The sequence below is a fragment of the Myotis myotis genome, unplaced genomic scaffold, assembly GCF_014108235.1.
Source record: "Myotis myotis isolate mMyoMyo1 unplaced genomic scaffold, mMyoMyo1.p scaffold_m19_p_18, whole genome shotgun sequence".
Classification (NCBI taxonomy): domain Eukaryota; kingdom Metazoa; phylum Chordata; class Mammalia; order Chiroptera; family Vespertilionidae; genus Myotis; species Myotis myotis.
The window spans coordinates 10,536,310-10,557,752 of NW_023416322.1; the positions used below are offsets into that span (position 1 = coordinate 10,536,310).

The following is a 21,443-nucleotide window of genomic DNA, read 5'->3' on the forward strand; positions in this document are numbered from 1 at the left end:
TGGTCTTAGGCGAGCCCTGTGAAAGGGTCATTCCACCCCCAAAGGGGTCGCGACCCACAGGTTGAGAACTGCTGCCTTAGACTATGCAATACCTCCTTTCAATCTTGACTGTGATAAGGGCAGGAGGACAGGCTATCTGAAGCTGCCCCACACCCAAACTGCCGGATTCTGTTTCCTTCCCCCTGCTGTAACCATGGTTCAGAAAGGAGAATAAAAGAAAGCTTTTGTGTGTTACAATGGACCTGTAGGTTTTCTGGAATAAGGCACTTTTTCTTTAATTGCTCAACTCTGAGGACACTTTTCCTTTTACAAAAAGAAATGGGGAATGGTCAACTTATTCATTCATCTCTTATCTACTAAGTGTCTCAGTTTATGCCATACTGTCTTGTGTCCTACATGGCTACCAAAACAGAGGGCAATAAACACTTCTTTTAAATGTGATGTCAGTATCATGATTAGCAGCATAGAAATTTGTTGACCCTGCTGTCATTTAAATAAGAATTCCTTTTATTTCAGTGTCCCTCCTTGACAACCTACTATAAAGCTGAAGAACATCTCAAATGAAAATGCTCGTTGGAAAGGAGCCGATTCATTTCAACAGAATAAGATCTGAGACTCATAAAGTCCTTGAAGTGACCTCACAGAGCAGCCAGCGTGTGCACTTGGAGATGCTGGAGCTCTCCCAGTTCCCGAGGAAGCTGCCTCCTCGGAGTGTGGATGCTGTCACTCCATCTTCCTTCTTTGTGCTGAAATGAAAGAACACCCCGTCTAGCCACGGGAAGGACTGCACTTAGGGCTTAGAAGCAATCTCAGTTATTTAAAGGAAGAAGTTGTCTCCTAGGATTTCTGTCTATAAGTTTGTCATTTGTCTTTCATATTTTTAACTATTCATATAGGTGATCTTGAACAATGTGGGGGTTAAGTGGTGCCATCTGAATGAATTCTTTTTATGATTGGCCATTTGCTAAATCCTGCATGTAACATCCCAGGATACAGAGGGGCAACTGTATAGTTACTGAAAAATATTCACCCATGCAGTTCAGACTCTTGTTGTTCAAGTGTTAACTGTAATATGGAATGGACTCAAAAAGAGAATTTGGAAAATGCATGAGGAAGATATAAAAAACAAGTAAGTCAGATATAATTATACTCCCCAGGGATAATGACTGCTAATGTTTCAATTCACTTTCTGCTAATTTTTCTTCATATATATGGGTCTTTATACACACATATGTCTTTCTTTCTTAAATACCTTCTTTTTTGTTTGTAGAGCAGAATCCATTCCTTTTAGACAGATTGGAGTAAAAGATATGTATGTTTTCACTTTCTCAAAAAAATATATGTAATTTCTGTTTCTTAAAAAGTCATTAGATGATTATAGGAAAGATGGCTTAAGAATACTCAAGAGAAATATTTGGGGGGGAAATAAGCTTTGGATATTTCCTAAAATCTATTTCAAAAGTACTTTGTACTATGCTCTGTTTAAGAAACATACTGAATTTTAAATAAAAGTAATTTTTTATATAAAAGTAACTAGTTTACTTTTGAATGGATTCAGCATACACTAAATTTACTAAGAAACATGACTTTTAAGAATTTATCAAATTAATAACATGTATTGACACATTCTCTACAAGTAGCCCTAGAGTCTCTAAAAAATCCAAATCCTTATAGATGAAAATGAATTTGGGGTGATATTATGGGCCACCTGAGAAAATAGCAGAATCTTACTGGATATTTAAGAATAGATTAGTGTATGACTACTGGTATCTTCTGTGTAATTCTGGTTTTAATAGTTGTTTTTGAAGTATATTCTGATATTTATGTTGATAAATATCAATAGTGAACTGGACCTCAACTAGAAGTTTAATTTCAAATCATACAAGAGGAAAAAAAAACACAGCAGAACCAAAGAGTCAACGGACAAAGTGGGAAAATAAATTGCAACATATCCCAGACAAAGGGTAATGGGCTTAACTGAGAGTTAGTAATTCAAAGACTAATTCTCCCCTACCTCTCTCTAAAAGGGCAAGAGATATTTATCCAGATCTCTCTCTCTCACACACACACACACACACAGGCAAATAGTCCACAAATATATAAAAAACTGCTCAATGGTTTGCTTAGCAAATTCCTATTATTTCTTGGGTTTGGGGAATAGAATCTTTGAAAAGAGGTATAGAAATTAACTGAGAATTAGCCTTGCTTAGAATTAAAAATCCCTTCATAGAAAAAATTCTAAATTCTTTTCCCCCCTTCTGAATGGAGTAGGTTGGTGCACAATGTGATTAAGAAACACTGATGCCTGTGACTTTTTAATTGTTAAAAAAATGAGATATTTTTAACATTGGTTATCTCTGTAAAATACCATATTGCCTAACTTAATTGTATTATTGAGCAATTTTGTTAACTTCCTTTTTATTTTAAATATATTTTTATTGATTTCAGAGAGGGGAAGCGAGAGGAAGAGAGCGAAAGAGAAACATTAATACTGAGAAAGAATCATTGATCAGTTGCCTCCTGCATGCCCCCCACTGGGGATTGAGCCCAAAACCTGGGTATATGCCCTGACAGGGAATCAAACCGTGTCCTCCTGGTTCATGGGTGGACACTCAACCACTGAGCCATACCCGTTGGGCTTCTGTTAACTTCTTGCCTCACATTTTTTCAACTGAAAAGTAGCAGCTGAAACAATTATTTTCCAAAGCCATTTCCAATGTTAATCTAACGTTTATTTTGTACACTTAGATGTGAGATATAAGTTAATTTTAAATGATAATGCTTCAATGAAATCTTGTCTCTTCCATTATAAGAAAGAAATAAAAGCTTTTAGTATTGAAACTCTCTTAGGAAATATGGTTTGCAATATATCTACTTTTTAGAGCCTTCCACAACAAGAGGAAACAAAATGAAAACGTGCTCCTTCTGAGAAATGCCCTCCTTTCTGTATTTGGCTGCCTTCAAAAGGCCTGCTTGGGTGTGGCCTACCACAGCAAGGCTCTGGCTGGTAACAGCTATTGGCTGGCAGGTGCTTACCAGGTGCAGATAGAGAAGGCATCGCTCTCAGGGCCAGTCTCAGAAGCAGGGCTCATCCTCTGTTCAGCCAGCCACTCTCTCAGGTTTCCACAAACCCCTCCTGTGTCATTCACCGGGACAGTCGAAGGCCTTTTCTGAGGGCATTCTCAGGGGCATTCATGCTGCTACCCCACCTCTGAAAAGCATCATGTAAATATACTAATGTAGGCGGCAAAGAATCATCTAACATTGTTTTCTTTTAAAGAAGTCGGACTCTCATAACATCCCCACATACCAACTACATCATACCACAATTCATAAAGCCCTAAAAGGGATCTGCCACACAGCTCAAAACCTGGGTATTCCTGCACATTCACCACTCTCTTCTCCTTTTCTCTTTAGCCTTTTGAAAAAAATCTTTAGGGGGAGTTAGAGGAACCACTAGTTTTTTTGTTATTAATCCTCACTGGAGAATTTTCCCATTGATTTTAGTGGGGGGGGGGGGCGTGGGAGAGAAGGGAGATAGAGAAACATTGATGAGAGAATGCCACATCAATCAGTTGCCTCCTGTACATACCCCAACCCAACTGGAGTGGGGAACCTGCAACCCAGGTACAGGCCCTTGATCGGAGTTGAACCCCCGACCCTTGGGTTGGTAGGCTGCTGCTCTAACCACAGAACCATGCCAGCCAGGGCAGAACCACTCGTTTTTACTCCCCTACTTCCCTCAAAGCCTTAACCCTCTCTCTGCTTTTTTCCTGTGAGGACCTTAGGAAGTTCACGGTCAATATTCTCCTTTGAACTCAGTCACTAAAATGATCTCAATGCTAAGGGACAAACATTAGCTCCACCTCATAGGTCAGCTTGTCTGCCTGATTAAGAAAGCTTTTCAGTGCAGACAATTCATATCTTATTTTTAAAAGAGACAAATCCAGTTTTGTGTTTAGCGTCTAAAATGATCAAAATCAAAATCTCTCTGAATTTTTGCATTTGGTAAACCCATAGAGTGAAGCATTGAATGAGACATGTTAAACGCACTTGACTTCTACACCTGTTTGTTTCACTCAGTACTTAACACATATTTATTATACAGCTCCAGCAGGCCTAGGACTGTCTGGGCACAGGAGAAAAAGCAACGAAACTCTATTCCTGACTCATACAGCTTGTCCATAAAAATAGGGAACAAGGCTTGGGACATATCCTGAGATGAGTCAACTCAAAATAAGTTGAAGCAATAGATGTGAAAATTTTAAGTTATATTTAGAATGCTTTTGGAACATCAGGTGTAGAAATTTCATTGACTGAAAGCAACTTCTGGTTCTGAATCTAATCTAGTACCTGTAACTAAGAAATTCACCATATTTCCCCCCTACCTTTTGAATATTCTCACAATTAAAAACAACTTACTTCCAAGCCCCAAATAGATGGGAAAGGTTTTCCTCACCTTTATTGAGATATAATTGACATAGAACATAGTGTACTAGTGGTTGTAGAGAATAGATTCTCTGTTTGAATAAGTGACAACATTAAGCTACTAAACTACCAGTATAATTCTTTTACACTGAATGAAGAGAAATGATAATTCCTCATAATTGAGTTTCTTATTCACTGTCTCCTTAATTATACCTCCTTTAATCTGTCTCATCATGGGATATCTAGATTTAATAACCCAAGATATTTTGGTGTTCATTTTATAATCATCTCCACACATAGTGTCTTACATGCTTGGCCAATAATCCATATATTAATTACGTTGGTCTGAGAGAAAGAGGAAATTCCATGGTTTGTGGAACCCAGAAGCCTCCAGTCCATCTCAGATGCAGAATTGTGTAAATGTATATGAAGTTTTGTAATTCCAGAAGAAGCAGGTTTGTACGGGTTGCTTCCATTTCCTCACCAACATCTCATTCTTTAACCTGGAGCAGTACAGGTTCAATCCCCACCATTGTATGAACAAAATAGATGTTGATATATATATTGGATGGTTAAAAACAAATTTCTTTACCTGAATCCAAATGTAACACAAGGCCAGTCAATACAGAAAACTGAAAATCACAAAGAAAATGAAATATAATTGTGGTATATTTCCAACTAATCCCTTTTTCTGTGCATAAATATACTCCTTTTTTTCAATAAAAGAAATACCAAAAGGTATACACTGATTTGAATTCTGCTTTTCATTTATGAATATCTTCTAGTTTCTCACAGTGATAGTGTTTTACACTGCTTGCTACATTGAATTCCACCCTAAAATGCTACCAAGCATCAATTCCTTAACACTATTACTAGACACTTAAGGTTTATATTTCTTCCAAATTATACATACACCTTTGCTCACAGTGCTCATGATTTCTTTAGGATAAGCTCTAAATGGAACTGGTGGTTTAAAATCCATTTCCAATTTAAAACGTTTCACATTTATAAAACTGAGGTTTAAAATTAAAGGTTTGGGGACGCTTGTTCCCTCAAAATTTTACTCACATTGGGTGATATTTTTCTTCTTTGGCAACAACTAATGGGAAGAAAATGTCAACTTTTGTTTTCTTTTTACTACCCATCATGTTACTGGTTTTCCCCCCTCCTTTGACTATTCACACAAGGTTAACTCACAACCCTACAAACCTACAAATAAATCTTGCTCGTTCTCAATTTTCCGGCATTGAGAGATTGTTTCAGCAGAAAAGCTCTATTTTTCTACTTCATCTAACGTTCTAACCAATTCCTACCCATTCTAACTCTACTGACATTCATTGCTCCCAAGAATTTGCCACTCAATACACCCTTATTCTTACTTTTTCATGCAGGTACATTTCCTCTTCAATGAAACGAAACATTTAGTTCTGCAAGGTCATGGGCCCCATAGAGTTGAGGCTTAATATGCTTAATGGCACAGGGTTGTTGAATATTTTTCCTTCCCAGGGGTCCTCTCAGGAGAGTAAGGGACAAGAGTCATTTACATTAGGTGTGGGGAGTGCAGAGGCCAAACCCACCCAGGGCTGTCCTTCCCCTTCCAGGCCTGCACACCACCCCTCGCCCAGACCCCTCCTTGCAGGCTGCCGATTGGCCCTGGCGCCCGCCCAGGACACGCCCACTTGTGGGGCGGCACCTGGAACTGAATCTGGGTTTTGCTGCATCCTATAACTTAATGAGGCACCTGCTCCTTGGCTCCCTCGGGATTCCCACTGATCTCCCCGACAATGACGGCTTTTGGCGGGACGCGAACCACACCTCCCCGGCGCCCTGAGAGCCCCTTCTCCTCTTGGAGCTTCGTTGGGGTCCTTTTGGTGGCTCTAGTGCTCCAGTTGCCCACATCCTTCGGTAGGAGCCTGGAGAGGGTGTGCGCTCCGGGGCGAACTGGAGCGGGTCGGGGAGCCCCAGGCCGTCCTCAGCCGAGGGCGGGGGCGGGGAGGGGGAGGAGCGGGGCTTCGTTTGGTGGGTCGGGAGGAGGCTCAGGACTGGGTCAACCCGGGGTGACAGCGTGGCCGGAGATGCCCTGATCTTTCTGCGCGCGGATCTAGGAGGGGGGCGTGGGGGGGAGCCGCAGTGCGGGTGGCGAAGGCTGCCTGGTGGTGTCTCTAAGCCGCGGCGGGCGCTGGGCGCCCCAGAGTGTCCCGGGTAAGGAAGCTGCGTCCCTGGCAAAGGCTGCAGGTGTCTGGGGCCTGGATCAATCAGGACGAGCCGCGCGGGCACGTGCTCCGGGTGCGGGCTCCCCCGAGTGCTCTGGTGCCCGAGGTTGATGCTGAGCCCCTCCCTGGGCCGGGGGACGCCTGGGTGAGCGGGCTGTTGTGCCCCCCTGGCGTGGGCTGGGGGTCCCGGGCGGGTGTGGCGTTGTCCGCAGTGTGTTTGGTGGAAGTGCCCAGAGCAGCGGCGCAGGGTGTGGGGCCGGGAAGCTCCCTGCTGGCTTTGTATGGGCGCCGGGAGCGCGTGTTGGGCGGGGGGCGCTGCAGGGAAGAAGCCTGGGTTCCCTGGTTCAGTGGGTTTTGGAAGGGCGCGCAGTGCTTTTTGCACTCAAATAGATTGGTTGTTAGCCAATATCGGGCGGGGTTTTGTTTTGATTTTCTTTCTTCCTTTTTTTTAGGGGGTGGGGGGCATGGAGTCATGTTTTTGTTCCTATCAATTATAGACAGTACACTATTCTATTACCAAATGTCTTCTTGGAATTGTTTCTTCTTTTTCTTTTTTCCCCATCGTGTTGGGTCCTATATGAGGGGAGATGCAAAACCACCTAAGAAAACACTGGCAGCCAACCAATGAGAAATGACCACCCTAAGAAATGCTAATCTGCTTTTCCCCTACAGCTCAAAAATACAGCTGACAGCCCATCCACTGGGTTTATTTGGTGTTTTACTGAATGGGATATGCAATTTAAAATATATATGCCACAGAAAGCATGCTTATCGTATCAAACATACACAATCAACAGACAGTAATTTTTAACACTTGGGTCTATGTCCTTCTGTCTTTATATCCTCTTGTGTTTCTATTTTTAGAATTCTATCATATAAACAATTTGAACGCTGCATTCTGTCCTAAGCAGCCATCATCCTACAAATAGTTGCCTTGCATGTGCCATGTCCTGTGCTGGTCCCGAGGACACACTGATGAACAATAACAAACCATTCCTATTTTCATGATCCTTATTTCATGTTTTTTTATTGTGGGTTCATGCACACACACACACACACACACACACACACACTGGAATATAAGCAGGGACTGTGTTTTGCCCACTGTTGGATGCAGGCAGACAGTAGGCAATCAGTAGATATTTGCTAAAATGTACTGGGAGTGGCAGACACTAACCAAACCATAATACTACCCTGTTATAACCCAGGAGGGATGCTCTGGAGGGATGGAGGAGGATTCTCTGGCAGCATTTAATGAACAAATGACTGGTGGATGGTAACATGGGCAGTAGATAGACTAAGATATAAATTTACCACGTAACTCCAAAATCCTCAGATGCTTATGGAGAGAAAGTAAATGAGGAAATGGTGATTGCAACAGCGTTAAAAAGTTCCTGCCAGTGTAAGCATTCCAGGCAGAATTGCCCTCACGTTCTGCAGTTCATGAACCTGTCCTTGCTAGAACAATCCTGGGAGTCACCGGACCATCTATAGCTGGAAATGGAGAAGCACCCTCTGCTCCACAGCCTGATTGTGGTGGTCACATGTTAGGTTGCCAGAAAGGAAATGCTGAGACAGAGATGGTGTGTAAGGCAGTTATGAGGAAGTGCTCTTAGGCTCAATATTTATGGAAAGGAGGAGGAAAAATCAAAACTGGAAAAGAAGAAGCTGAGTGTCAGAGCAATCTCAGTGAAGGTCTCCGGCAACTCTGTGGAGAGTTATGAAACTGGAATTACTCTTTGGGTGTATCCTGAGTTAAGGAGAAAAAGCCAATATTTTATACCTAATGTAGAGTAGCCATGGTATGCAGACCACCCCAGAAAGAGTTTCACCGTGGGAGAGTTGCTTAAAAAAACAAACAAAACAAAAAACAGAAAAAGTAAAGGGGAGTGGGAAACCAGTAATACCAGAGCTAATGATCAAGAATTTTTCCAAAACATATATAAGATTAGTTTTTATTTTAATGAGGATAAAATATATCTTCAATCCTATTGCCCATGAAAATAGGAAATTGGCTGATTTCAGATTTGATTCAAAATACATGTTAAAAAAATGAAGTCTTTATGCAACAATTCTAGAATCAAGATTGAGTCTCTTCCCCATTCTAGTTAATGGGATACAATAATAAAGAATCATAAACACTTTAATACTATGACCTAAAGCTTAAATGACTAAGATAGTAATGTGAATTCATTAAAGTAATTTTCGAGAATCATACATGTGCAGAGCTTATAAGGTCTCTGATATTCTTTAGTTTCCTGAGCTAGCCCAGAAAACTTTTTATTTATAAGGTTTTACATTTTATTTATTACATTGTAGGAAGATGAAACTACTCCAGGGTCTTTGTGGAACTTTATGAAACATGACTTCCTCCATCTCTTCCTAAAGTCTCTAAAGTTTATCCTAAAATGTCTTCGCACTTCTGAGCTTATTTCTCTGTATTTGCACCCCTAACTGCAAGATATGTATTTTTGTCCCAGAAATGCTTGCTACCCATTTTTTTGTTTGTTTATTTTCTAAAGATTAAAGTTTTCAGGAAAATTAGTGACAAAGCAGAGGCAGAGTGCAAGGTTTAGCCTCTCTTTCTTTGACATTCCTGTGGTCTTTGTGTCTAGGTCAGGGTAAGTTCCTGCCAAAGTATCCTGTTGTTAAGCCTAAAGTTCAGCGTGATCAGTCTGAGTTTGCTGTTGGGACATCTTGGGAATCTGAGTGCCTTCCTGGGTATATAAAAAAGTCGTTCTTTACCACCTGTCTAGAGACCTCCAAGTGGTCAGATGCTCAGCAATACTGTAAACATGAGTATTCTAAAATAGGGACATCTTTGGGTCTATTAGTGTATCTCTGTGAGCTAACCTGTTGTATTCATGATAAATAACCAGCAAGCTAGTAAATTATCTTAATGAAAAGGATCCTGGGTTCTGCATGTTCTCTTTTACTCCTAAGGGCATTGAGTGTTGAGGTTAAATTTTCACAGTTGGCCAACTCTATTTACCTGTAATCTCCATGAACTTGCTCTGTGCTCTCTGTACTGTGTTAGAGTGAGTTGTAAGTTAGTATGCAAGGAATATTAGTTTTCACTTCATTCTTACCCCATTTAATTCAAGAGATATTTTTGAGTAACTAATAGGTTTGAAGCTTTAAGCTAGATGATGGACTTGGAGAGAACTATAAAAGTCTATTGGTCCCTTCTTGTAAAGAATTCCTTTAGTAATTGTAAAGACCAACTTTAAACAAATACCGTACTATGATATGATTTCATTTATTCATAGAGATAAATTTCTATGATATCATAGAGAAGTACATAATAAATGCTATCTAAAAGAATTGTGGAAATCCAGGCATTATAGGTAGAGGTATGAAGGTATGAAAGAACACATCTGTGGAAAATAGAAAAATTCGGTGTGGTTGCAGTATGAGGTGTGTGGTGAGGAATAGTAGTTGATTAAGTAGATTGGATCTTAACCGTGACAGGCCATGACTTTTTTTTTTCAATCAACTATGGTAAGTCATTGTAAGATTTTTAAATGTAGGTGGTGGCATGATCGCATTTGTGCTTCTGAAAGATAACGTGTGCAGTGGTAGATGTGCATAGAAGATGAAGACCAAGGGACACCAGAGTTAGAAAGGGAAATTTTGTTACTCAGTGATCCAGTGAGAGATTACAGCAGTGATGACATGGTTGGTTTGGAGATTTGGGGAATTCAGTCACTAAAATTTGGTAACCAAATGAATGAAGGGCAGGGGATGAAGAATGAGGTACCGAAAGGAAATGATGCCCAATTCCAGAAGTTGAAAATGGAATTATGGAGTCTGAGTATAGGCATTCATCCTCCTTAAATGATACTGTGATGTTTAAGTGTAAGCCTGGCTTCACCATCAAACACATGGTTCCGACCAAACAATAAATGGAATCCTCCACCACCCAGGTGCTTGAAGGGTGAGTTGGGCTGGAAATCTGGTGATCCATAGATAAAATGAGACTTTTGGTTGTACAGATACATTGTCGTTATGAGAAGAGGAAGAGAAAGACAGATAGTGGTTTGGTATTCCGATTAAAGGATATCAGGTCATTCTTCCAAACTCTTGCTCTCTTCCTGTGGCTTTTTCAAAGGGGCTTAGCATCAAAGGATGACAAATGACTGTAGTGAGGCTGCAGTCCCTTTAGTAGAGGAGCAGAATGTACTTTCACCACTTGTAGCCCCCATTGTATGTTTGAAATAGACATCAAATACTTTGTATGTTTCAGTGATTGTTCTTCATTTCGGTACTTTTATCTCTCTGGATTCTCATTACAACCTTATGAAGTAGCTTAATTTATACAGTAGACTGGGAAACTGAGGCTTAGAGAGGGTAAGACTTGCCTACGGTCACTCAGCTATTCAATGACAGTGGGAATCTGAGACCAGGTCTGAGTCCATATTTCATTAACTCCATGGTACCTCCCCACATGTGATTAGCATGTTGTTAACATATTATTTTCACAGCTGTTTGCCTTCAGTTTTATTAAAATTGATGAGACTCAGAATTATTTAATAAATTCTCTTTCATTGTCATTGTTTGGTCAAGATGGTACTTTTAAGTCCTGTATTGATTTGTTTGCTGAGCAGCAAAAGAAAGGTAAGAATTTAGGAGCTTGGGGGTAAGTAGGGACTCTGAGTCCCTAAGAAATAAATTATACAAATTTCTAAGTCTGTTTCTGATAAGGTGACATAAACTATATTTGGAGCTTTAATCTACATCTGAATCTTTTTCTTGTCATAATCAATATCAGCACATATTTCCTTTTCTATTTTTCAGGGGTTTTTTGTGACCCTCCTCCTCCTATCCGAAATGGTTGGAATAGTTATGCTTCTGGCTCCATACCTCTTAACACTTTGGTGAGGTACAGTTGTCCCCCTAGCTACCGCATCATTGGAGAAAAGAATCTTTTTTGTATAAGCCGAGACCAAGTGAAAGGAATCTGGGATAAACCTGCTCCTATATGTGAATATTACAACAGAAGATCTATTTGCTCTGAGCCCGTAGTGGCAGGGGGACACAAAGATAAAAGATCTAGACCACCATACAGACATGGTGATTCTGTGACCTTTACCTGTGATGCCAACTTCACCATGAAAGGAAGCAAGACCGTTTGGTGCCAAGCAAATAGAAGGTGGGGGCCGACACCACTACCAACCTGTGAGAGTGGTGAGTAAGAGAGAAACTCAACCTGAATCGGGAGGGTGGACCATTGCATTTCTGTGCAGGTCGGGTTTTGTATCATTCTGAACTAAGAGCAGTGTGGGTGTGTAAAGGGTAGGGGTGAGGGAGGAAGCATGGCAAAGGGTGAAAGGTATATTTCCCTGTTTTGTTTGGTGGGGGGGGCATTAGTCCTGAAGGATATAAATGTTCATTCAACAAACATCAATAGAACAAAGAATTTTAAAGTATGATTGGAAAAAATAACTGAATATACCTAATAACTGAATTGAATAAGTTCCACAAGATAGGGGGTGCTGTGTGAATTGTGTGGTTTTAAACTATATATCTAAATTGATGTTAAAATGAGAAAAAATGTGAGGCCTATTAGAAAAAATACACCCAATGGATATTAAACTCGTTTGTAAATAGGTGCTAATACAATCTGGCAGAAATGATGCCTGTTCTGAGATCTCTATAAACACTTTCTGAAGTGATGCACTATTCTACCAAGTCATCTCCTCAAACACAGTGTTTCAAATCAAATAACTTTATAGGTAAAATGGGGATGGCTGTAATAGTGTCAGCACTAAAAGTAAAGTTAAGAATAAAAATAACAAGTGAGAAAGCAGAAAAATAAAGTTAGAATTACTGTAAGTTCTCGTATTTTTATTTACTTAGGTTTATGTTGTTGCTCAAATAAATCTGAATTCCAATCATTCAATTACAGGGACTGTAATATTTAACAAACATTTACCATCAAAATTAGCTATTAATGAAGAACAATATCAATTTATTCTAAATCAATTAACGAACTAAAAAAACTATTAGAAAAATATGATTCTATCTATGTGTTTATAAATAGATATATAACCTTTGAGGTGCATAAGATCTGAAGATAATCACAATATGAGGTGACTATAGAACATAATTAAGCCATTAGAAAGACTTAGGTAGACCTATATGTATTAACATGGAAAGATATAATAAACACAGTATTAAACTAATAATTCGCATAAAATAAGATGTGAGTACACATATACTCACAATGTAAATATATATGTATCACATAGAGGATCCCATAAAACTATATTAATAATATCTAGCAGGATAAGCCCTAATAATAGTTATTTTTGAAGCAGAAAATAGCCTTACGGGTAGCATGAGAATAATTGTGAAAATAAACTATTTTTTGGTAAATGAAATTTTTCACAAAATAAATCATAAAGTGTAACTAAAAATGGAAAATAATGAGCTATATGGTGTATAAAATGGATATTACATCACACTTGTTTTAAAGATTGAGTTGAAATTCATGATGACTGGTTACCACAGATAATGTGTCATTTAGCTGGATGAATGTACTATGTCAAAGTCTAGATTGTGAGGGATGTATCATCTGATGGCCTTTTGTTCTAATGTGTGTGTGTAAAGATTTCCCCCTGGAGTGTCCACCACTTCCCATGATCCCCAATGGACATCACACAGCAGAGAATGTCAGCCTCTTTGTCCCTGGACTGTCTGTGACTTACAGCTGTGAACCTGGCTACTTGCTTGTTGGAGAAACGACCATTCGTTGTTTGTCTTCAGGAAACTGGAGTGCAGTCATTCCACAATGTGAAGGTACCCCAAATTTATAATCAATTTTCAGAAATTAGGCTATTCTGTAATTTGCCATGCTTTGAGCATCTTTGGTTTGTTTCCATAGAGGCACAGTGTGATGCTCCAGGACCACTGCTCAATGGGCAGATAAAGGGGCCTGCAAGTCGTCGGACCGGTCCTAGTGACCAGTCATTCAGATCATTCCGGTTGTTCAGTCATAACGTTCATTTAGGCTTTTATATAAAGAGATAGCTGCCTTGATGGTTCATCAGCGATTCATATATCCTAGGACCCTGAGATGAGAGTGGCATCAAGTCTGAGGCTTTCTTGTGTGTAGTACAGCTGCAACCTTGTCATTTCTCTCTAATTTCTCTAGAAATCCTTTGCCCACCACCTCCTCCTATTCTCAATGGAAGGCATACAGGCAACCCTTCAGTGAACGTTTCATTCGGAAGCACAGTCACTTACACTTGTGACCCGGGCCCAGAGAGAGGAGTGGACTTCATCCTGATTGGGAAGGACACTATCCATTGCACCACTGACAGTCAGAAGACTGGGATCTGGAGTGGTCCTGCCCCACGCTGCGAACTTTCTCCTCCTGGAATTCACTGTCCACCTCCCCAGATCCTAAGAGGCCAAACATTGTCTGGGAAGAAAGATCAATATTCATATAATGACACTGTGGTATTTGATTGCTTGTTGGGCTTCACCTTGAAAGGTAGCGAGAGAATAAGGTGCAGTGCCCAAGGCACATGGGAGCCCTCTGCACCTGTCTGTGAAAAGGGTGAGTGTTCCAGGACCAAGAAAAGGTTCTACTAATTTCTTCTTTTCTAAGAATTATAGGTAGGGATTTGGGGTGTAAGCAGGTTATTTTTCAGTTTGTAGTCGCTTCAATTCTTCAATATGTATAGTGTTTTCAAATTATGTAGAAGGCGTTTTTAACACTACACCCACCATTTGTTCATTTTGTAGAAGTGTCCTTGGGAAAAATAACACTAGGAACCACTAAGTTGCCTATTTCTTTATGGGAAAAATGTTTGTTTGTCCTAATACTGATTTCTTAAAAGGGAAGTCATCCAAGCCCCCATTCCATGGGTATATGAGAATCTCCCATTGAGAGCATATGAGGTGATTCCTTAAGAAAGGAAGAAATGAGAGGAGGTAAAGCACCGAGTGGAAACTGAACAAAACCTGCAGCAGCCTAAGTGCAAAGAAGAGGAAAAGATCGAGAGACACTGATCCAAAATTACCCCAAACTGGGCTGTAAGATACCTTCTGCATCATACAGCTGCCACCAGAGAGGAATTACAGTGTTAATGCCCATTTCTTTGGCTGTTTCTCCCTGTTGCTGTTGTTTAGACAATAAAATTGTTTTTCTTCCCTTTAGAGTGCCAAGCCCCTCCTGAAATCCTCCATGGGCAAAAGGAAGATCGACGCAGGATGAGCTTTGAGCCTGGGACATCCATAAAATACAGCTGTGACCCTGGCTATGTGCTGGTGGGCGAAGAATCCATACATTGCACCTCTGAGGGGGTGTGGACACCCACTGTCCCCAAATGCAAAGGTATCAGGACTTGCATGCAGATGTTTTGTAGTTTTGAGATTACTTGTGTTGATCTCTCATCCTCGTCTCTTTTTTTTAGTGGCAGAGTGTGAACCTATAGGAAAGTATCTCTACAAAAAACCTCAGAATCAATTGATTAGACCAGATGTTAAATCTTCTTGTGATGAAGGGTGAGTGAGTGCTGGCTCAGCCTGAACTGGGTCTGGCTTATCAGCGCATACTGCAAGCTCTGTGTAAGCGTTTACCTCAAAGCCCTTCCCTGGCCCGTGTCCATGGAAGTGCTAATCTTGCTAGTTTTCCATGTATGGGAACTACTCCTGTGCAAAGGGTGATGGAGCTGATGCTGGCTGCATTCTGTTCGTATTGCTTCTTGTCCTGAACGTGGTGAGTCTGCTTTTGAGCCAATAGCTCTTGCTCAGTTTAATGGTCACTAGACGGCAAAATGACACGACTCTATCTCTAGGTCCCGGTTAGGTGAGAGTGTTTATCAGCTGTGTCAAGGCACCATTCCTTGGTTTATGGAGATTCGTCTTTGTAAAAGTGAGTAGCAAAAAATAACAGAGAACCTGAGATAATGTGATACCTCTGCATGCCCTGGGAGATTTCTGTTTTAGGCTATGTTGTGGGAATAAGAATATTAGCTGCTGTTCCATTAAATTTGTCAACAGTTTTTCTGTCTTTCTACTGTCCCCTCTGTCTACTTCAAAGCATAGCAATCACTTAATTTAAATGTTTGCGGTTAATGTCCCTCTTTTGTGATTTAAGTGTATAAGATGATGAAAGCAGTGAGTATATGAGCCACCATGTTTAATTTTGCATACACTGTAGTTTAGTGGGGGGGGATAAGGATATTGATGTGGGATCTGATATCTTATTCTGTATCTACTGCTTCATTTGAAATTGGGTGGTTTATGCAATTTCTCTGTAACTCTATCCCCTCATCTGTAAAGTCAGCATAAGACTTCATACTTCAAAGTTATTGCCTACCAAAGTATATACTCAATCAACAACAAATATTCTTGGCTAAACTACTGTATCACCTCAGCACTAAAATGGCATGCAAAAGAAGCTCAATTCTATGTTCCTGTGCCTTTTACTCAACTACTAGAGACCCAGTGCACAAAAATTTGTGCACTCAGGGGGGTCCCTCAGCCCAGCCTAGGTAGATTTGAATATTTGTTTGTTTGTTCCCCCCCACGTCCCGCGTGATTCAGGGTTCAGGATCTGGAAGAGGGGCTGCACACAAATGAAAGATACAAGACAAGAGATAATTTGGAAATATTGGGAGGCCAGGCGGGCAAATCCAACTCAAGGGGAAGGACTTCCACTGGTGCTCAGGCCTCGCCAACCTTTTATTGGTTTGGGATACACCCATAGCCCTTAGGCAGGCAATTTCCAGTAACAGGCAGACTTGCCCTTTAGCAAGGATTTACATAATAATAAATGGGGAAGTTGCTTCAGCTAAGGTTGTCTGGACTAACAGTGGGTGCACAGCTCTGACCTTTGCCAGGGTTTCAAGGGTCATCAGCCTTCCGGGTTCCTTGTCCACACCTCTCTGCTAGTGAAGACAATAGGCAGCTTCGTACACTGGCCTATGTCCTCTTGCAGTCTGGGACCTCTGGGAGGATGTCCACCTGTTGGCTTAGGCCCGCTCCCTGGGGGATCAGGCCCAAGCTGGCAGTCAGACATCCCTCTGGCAGCCTGGCAGCCCTCGGGGGATGTCCACTTAATAACAGGGAGCAAACCTAAGCTGCAGTCGGACATCCTTAGTGCTGCTGAGGAGGCAGGAGAGGCTCCCGCCACTACTACTGTGCTGGCAGCCATCAGCCTGTCTTGTGGCTGAGCAAAGCTCCTCCTATGGGAGCACACTGACCACCAGGAGACAGCCCCTGCATTGAGCATCCGCCCCCTGGTGGTCAGTGTGTGTCATATTGACCAGTCATTCCCAGTCGTTCTGCTGTTAGGGTCAGTTTGCATATTACCCTTTTATTATATAGGATAGAGGCCTGGTGCATGGGTGGGGCCTGGCTGGTGTCCCGGATCAGGGTGGGGGTCCTGCTGGGGTGCTTGGCCAGCCTGGGTGAAGGGCTGATGGGTGTTTGCAGCTGGTCACACCCCCTTCAGGGTGGGGGTCCCCACTGGGGTGCCTGGCCAGCCTGGGTGAGGGGCTGATGGCTGTTTGCAGGCTGGTCAAGCCCCCCCCCCCCCAGTTGGGACCCTCATCCCATGGAGGTTTGGCCAGCCTGGGTGAGGGGCTGATGGCTGTTTTCAGGCTGTCCACACCCCCTTCAGGGTGGGGGTTCCCACTGGGGTGCTTGGCCAGCCTGGGTGAGGGGCTGATGGCTGTTTGCAGGCTGGTCAAGCCCCCCCCCCCGGCTGATCAACACCCCCCCCTGGTGGGGACCCTCACCCCATGGAGGTTTGGCCAGCCTGGGTGAGGGGGTGAGGGCCGTTTTCAGGCTGGCCAAGCCCCCCAGCAATGGAAGCTCCCGGCCTCTCCTTTTTTTCTTTTTTTTTTGTTCTGGGATTTATTTACCTTCTATAATTGAAAGTTTGTAGCCTTGAGTGGAGCTCAGAGCCAGCCAGGGCGGGCGGGCGGGAAGCCTGGCTTCCTCCATCGCCAGGGACAACCCAAGCTTCCTGCTTGCTCCAGCTCAGTGGCCATGGCCAGCTAAAAGCAGGTATCTGGGGTTTATTTATCTTCTAAAATTGAAACTTTGTTGCCTTGAGTGAAGCTCAGAGCTGGCCACAGCAGGCGGGAAGCGTGGCTTCCTCCATCACTGGGGCAACCAAGCCTCCTGCTTGCTCCAGCTCCATGGCTGCCGGCCGCCATCTTGGTTGGGTTAATTTGCATATAGTCACTCTGATTGGCTGGTGGTGTGGCTTGAGGCATAGTGAAGGTACGGTCAATTTGCATGTTTGTCTTTTATTAGTGTAGGTTGTATATTTTAAAAAGAATTCTTATTTTAATTAATAATTTACTACTGGTCTTTACTGCCTCACAGTATAATACTGGTGTACATGTTCACACTTAACAAAGATATAAATTATAAAAAATATTTCCTATGGAACCTATTTAAATTGAATTTTGCACACATAATGAGCTTTGATATAACTCATATATCATCAAATCTCACCCATATCCTCCAGGAAATTTGGTAATAACAGATTCATAACCAACTTCCTTTCTCTTCTTTGGTGTCTAAAACTGAAACAGAATGATACAGTCACTTCTCATCTCTCCAGAAATCACCTGCCCACCGCCCCCTGTTATCGACAATGGGGCACACACAGGGAGTTCCTCAGAAGACTTTCCATATGGAACCACAGTCACTTATTCCTGTAGCCCTGGGCCAGAGAAAGGCGTGGAAATCAACCTCATCGGGGAGAGCACCATCCGTTGTACAAGCAATGGTCAGGAGAGGGGCATCTGGAGTGGCCCTGCTCCTCTCTGTAAACTTTCCCTCCCTGCTGTTCAGTGCTCACATGCCTACATTGAAAATGGATACCAGATATCGGGCAAGGAAGCCCCATATGTCTACAACGACAGTGTGACATTCAAATGTGATGATGGATTTACTTTGAAGGGCAGCAGTGAGGTTCGTTGCAAAGCCAATGACACCTGGGATCCCCAAATACCCGTTTGTGAGAAAGGTAAACAGCCCAATGGGGGAAAAATAAGGTATTTACTTACTATTCTCATCTCCCGCCCAAAACTACACTCATGGAAAAAGTCAATGCGACACAGATTACTATCCTATTGCTTTTATCTGTAACAGTGTTCCATGTGTGTTGTGTATGTGCTTTATGAGAATGGCTCTTGTATCCAGAATATATTCAAGGTGGATACTGAGAGGACCTGTTTAAAGAAGTCTAAAGAGCAGACAACATTCAGTAATGAATTAGAGCTTTATGATCTTGGCTAAGATGTTTAAGATTATCTGTTGTCAAATGTTGTACTTTGAATGTTCTTGAGTATAAGTTCTTTTGTTGGTATTTATGTGGGAAGTTTTTCCTTCAGACTGCCAGCCACCTTCGGGGCTGCACCATGGTCGGCATACAGGCAAAAATAGGGTCCTCTTTGTCTCTGGGATGACTGTAGACTACACCTGTGACCCCGGCTACTCACTTGTGGGAAACAAATCCATTCACTGTATGCCTTCCGGAAATTGGAGCCCTTCTGCCCCTCAGTGTGAAGGTACTTTAGCTCCAGAGTTGCCTTCCCTTTGATAGTAAGCATGTGTGAGTAATTCCAGCTGTGCTCCTCCAGAAGCGCCATGTGAGCCCACGGGAGAAGATGTTCAAGAGCTTCCAGCTGATTCGCATGTGGTTCTAGTTAATACATCCTGTCAAGATGGGTGAGTATGAGATGACCCATCCAGAGCGGGTCCCCACGTGGTTTAGTGCATTAGTTGCACCCTCAGCTTGTCTTGGTGGCTCTTTTTGCGGCTCCTCATTGCCACACTCACAGAGAATATGAGGTTCCAAAAGTCTAAGTAGCATCTCTGACTTGTTAGTTCTTTTTAAAAATATATATTTTATTGACTTTTTATAGAGAGGAAGGAAGAGGGATAGAGATTTAGAAACATCAATGAGAGAGAAACATCAATCAGCTGACTTCTGCACACCCCCTACTGGAGATATGCCTGCAACCAAGGTATATGCCCTTGACTGGGATCGAACCTGGGACCCTTCAGTCCGCAGGCCAACTCTCTGTCCACTGAGCCAAACCGGTTAGGGCTGTTCTTTTTTGACATAGAAATAGCTTTGCTGTCATCTAAAGAAGTTTGCTTACTGGGAGGGTCAAGGGTTTGCATTCCTCTGTACCGAAGTTCTTATGTAGGAGTTCCTCTGTATTTGTGGTATGAGGAGGTGAGGTTTTAGAGACGTGATATTGGGAAAAAGAAATGTATGATAATCTCTCTCTAGGTATCAGCTGACTGGACATACTTATCAGAAGTGTGAAGATGCTGAGACTGGGGTTTGGTTCCGAAGGATTCCACTCTGTGAAGGTAAGAGAAAAATTAAAGTTGTAAATGGGATAGTTGGGGATTCGAGAGGACAGGCTACCTAAGAACTAGGGCCAGGGGTGGGCAAACTTTTTGACTCGAGGGCCACAATGGGTTCTTAAACTGGACCGGAGGGCCGGAACAAAAGCATGGATGGAGTGTTTGTGTGAACTAATATAAATTCAAAGTAAACATCATGACATAAAAGGGTATGGTCTTTTTTTTTAATAGTTTTATTCATTTCAAACGGGCCGGATCCGGCCCGCGGGCCGTAGTTTGCCCACGGCTGAACTAGGCTGTAACTACCTCAACAGTCTACATGTTCTATCTCAATGTATCTAAGATAAGAAATGCCTTTCTCAGTTTGGTCAACACTCTCATTGGCAAGCAAAGTTGTCAAGTAGGAACTGAGTATTTTGCATACATCTTCTAATTACTCATGATTTAAAAAACACAAATATAGCCTATATTTATAGCTTATTTTTAAATTTTTTGGAATGAATATATATTATTCAGAAATGTTAATAAAGCTGTTTTGATGAGAACAATGCAGGTTGTAAAGCTAAATAATTGTATGGTTATGTGTCATACATGCAGTCACATAGTTTTATTTGCATCCGAATGACGACTGTCCGCCTTGGTACACTAGCTGAAGCAGCATTTCCCGAATCTCTTCTGCAGCTATTCACTGTCCACGTCCACCAGTGATTAACAACGGGAGGCACACAGGTGTGAGGGCAGAACGCTTTCTCTATGGAATTGAAATCTCTTATGAATGTGACCAAGGATTCTCTCTTCTGGGAGAGAGAAACATACGATGCATAAGTGATTCTGAAGGACATGGATCTTGGAGTGCACCTCCTCCACGGTGCTTAAAACCTCCTCCTGTGGCCCACTGCCCTCACCCAGAGGTCAAACATGGATACATGCTGAATAAAACTCATTTGTCATATTCCCTCAATGACACTGTATATGTTGCCTGCAACCCTGGTTTCATCATGAATGGCAGTGACTTGGTTAGGTGCCATGCCAATAACAAATGGGTGCCAGGTGTACCAACGTGTATCAAAAAGGGTAAGTTATTTTTGATAATTAACTCAGGGATTTTGCTCAGAATAAGGAAACATTTTTTAAATCTTCACTTTCCATTTGCGCTAAAGAAAAGCGTGTAACTGCTAAGACAGTTATATTGTTTTATAAGACACCTGCCTAATCTTTTTGCCCAATTCTTTTCCCCCCTTTTCCTTTCTAAGTAAGGCGAGAAAAAGTACATGAGAGGATAATGTGACGATGTCTACAAAATTTATTGTTTTCATTAATTTAGAATAAGAAAAATGCACCTATCTTATTTGGGGGCAAATGTTGGCAATAGTATTGCTTGGTAATTTGCTATCTGAGGCCAAAATACCAGCCAGTATTTCAGTATGTTCTTTAGAGTGAAGCTGACTT

The 21,443-nt window shown here is 41.9% G+C and overlaps 1 protein-coding gene across 1 annotated transcript in view; it reads left to right on the forward strand.

Moving 5' to 3' along the window:
• The window catches only part of CR1 (complement C3b/C4b receptor 1 (Knops blood group)), a 147,322-nt gene that overhangs the window by 120,955 nt on the left and 4,924 nt on the right, over window positions 1–21,443 (forward strand). Inside the window, exons 39-50 of the mRNA XM_036343832.1 lie at window positions 6,164–6,333; window positions 11,439–11,828; window positions 13,254–13,442; window positions 13,798–14,205; window positions 14,809–14,985; window positions 15,065–15,155; window positions 15,449–15,525; window positions 18,232–18,639; window positions 19,007–19,183; window positions 19,256–19,343; window positions 19,915–19,997; window positions 20,676–21,068. Coding sequence (XP_036199725.1) covers window positions 6,164–6,333; window positions 11,439–11,828; window positions 13,254–13,442; window positions 13,798–14,205; window positions 14,809–14,985; window positions 15,065–15,155; window positions 15,449–15,525; window positions 18,232–18,639; window positions 19,007–19,183; window positions 19,256–19,343; window positions 19,915–19,997; window positions 20,676–21,068 — 2,651 coding nt within the window. The remainder of the gene's footprint in view (window positions 1–6,163; window positions 6,334–11,438; window positions 11,829–13,253; window positions 13,443–13,797; window positions 14,206–14,808; window positions 14,986–15,064; window positions 15,156–15,448; window positions 15,526–18,231; window positions 18,640–19,006; window positions 19,184–19,255; window positions 19,344–19,914; window positions 19,998–20,675; window positions 21,069–21,443) is intronic.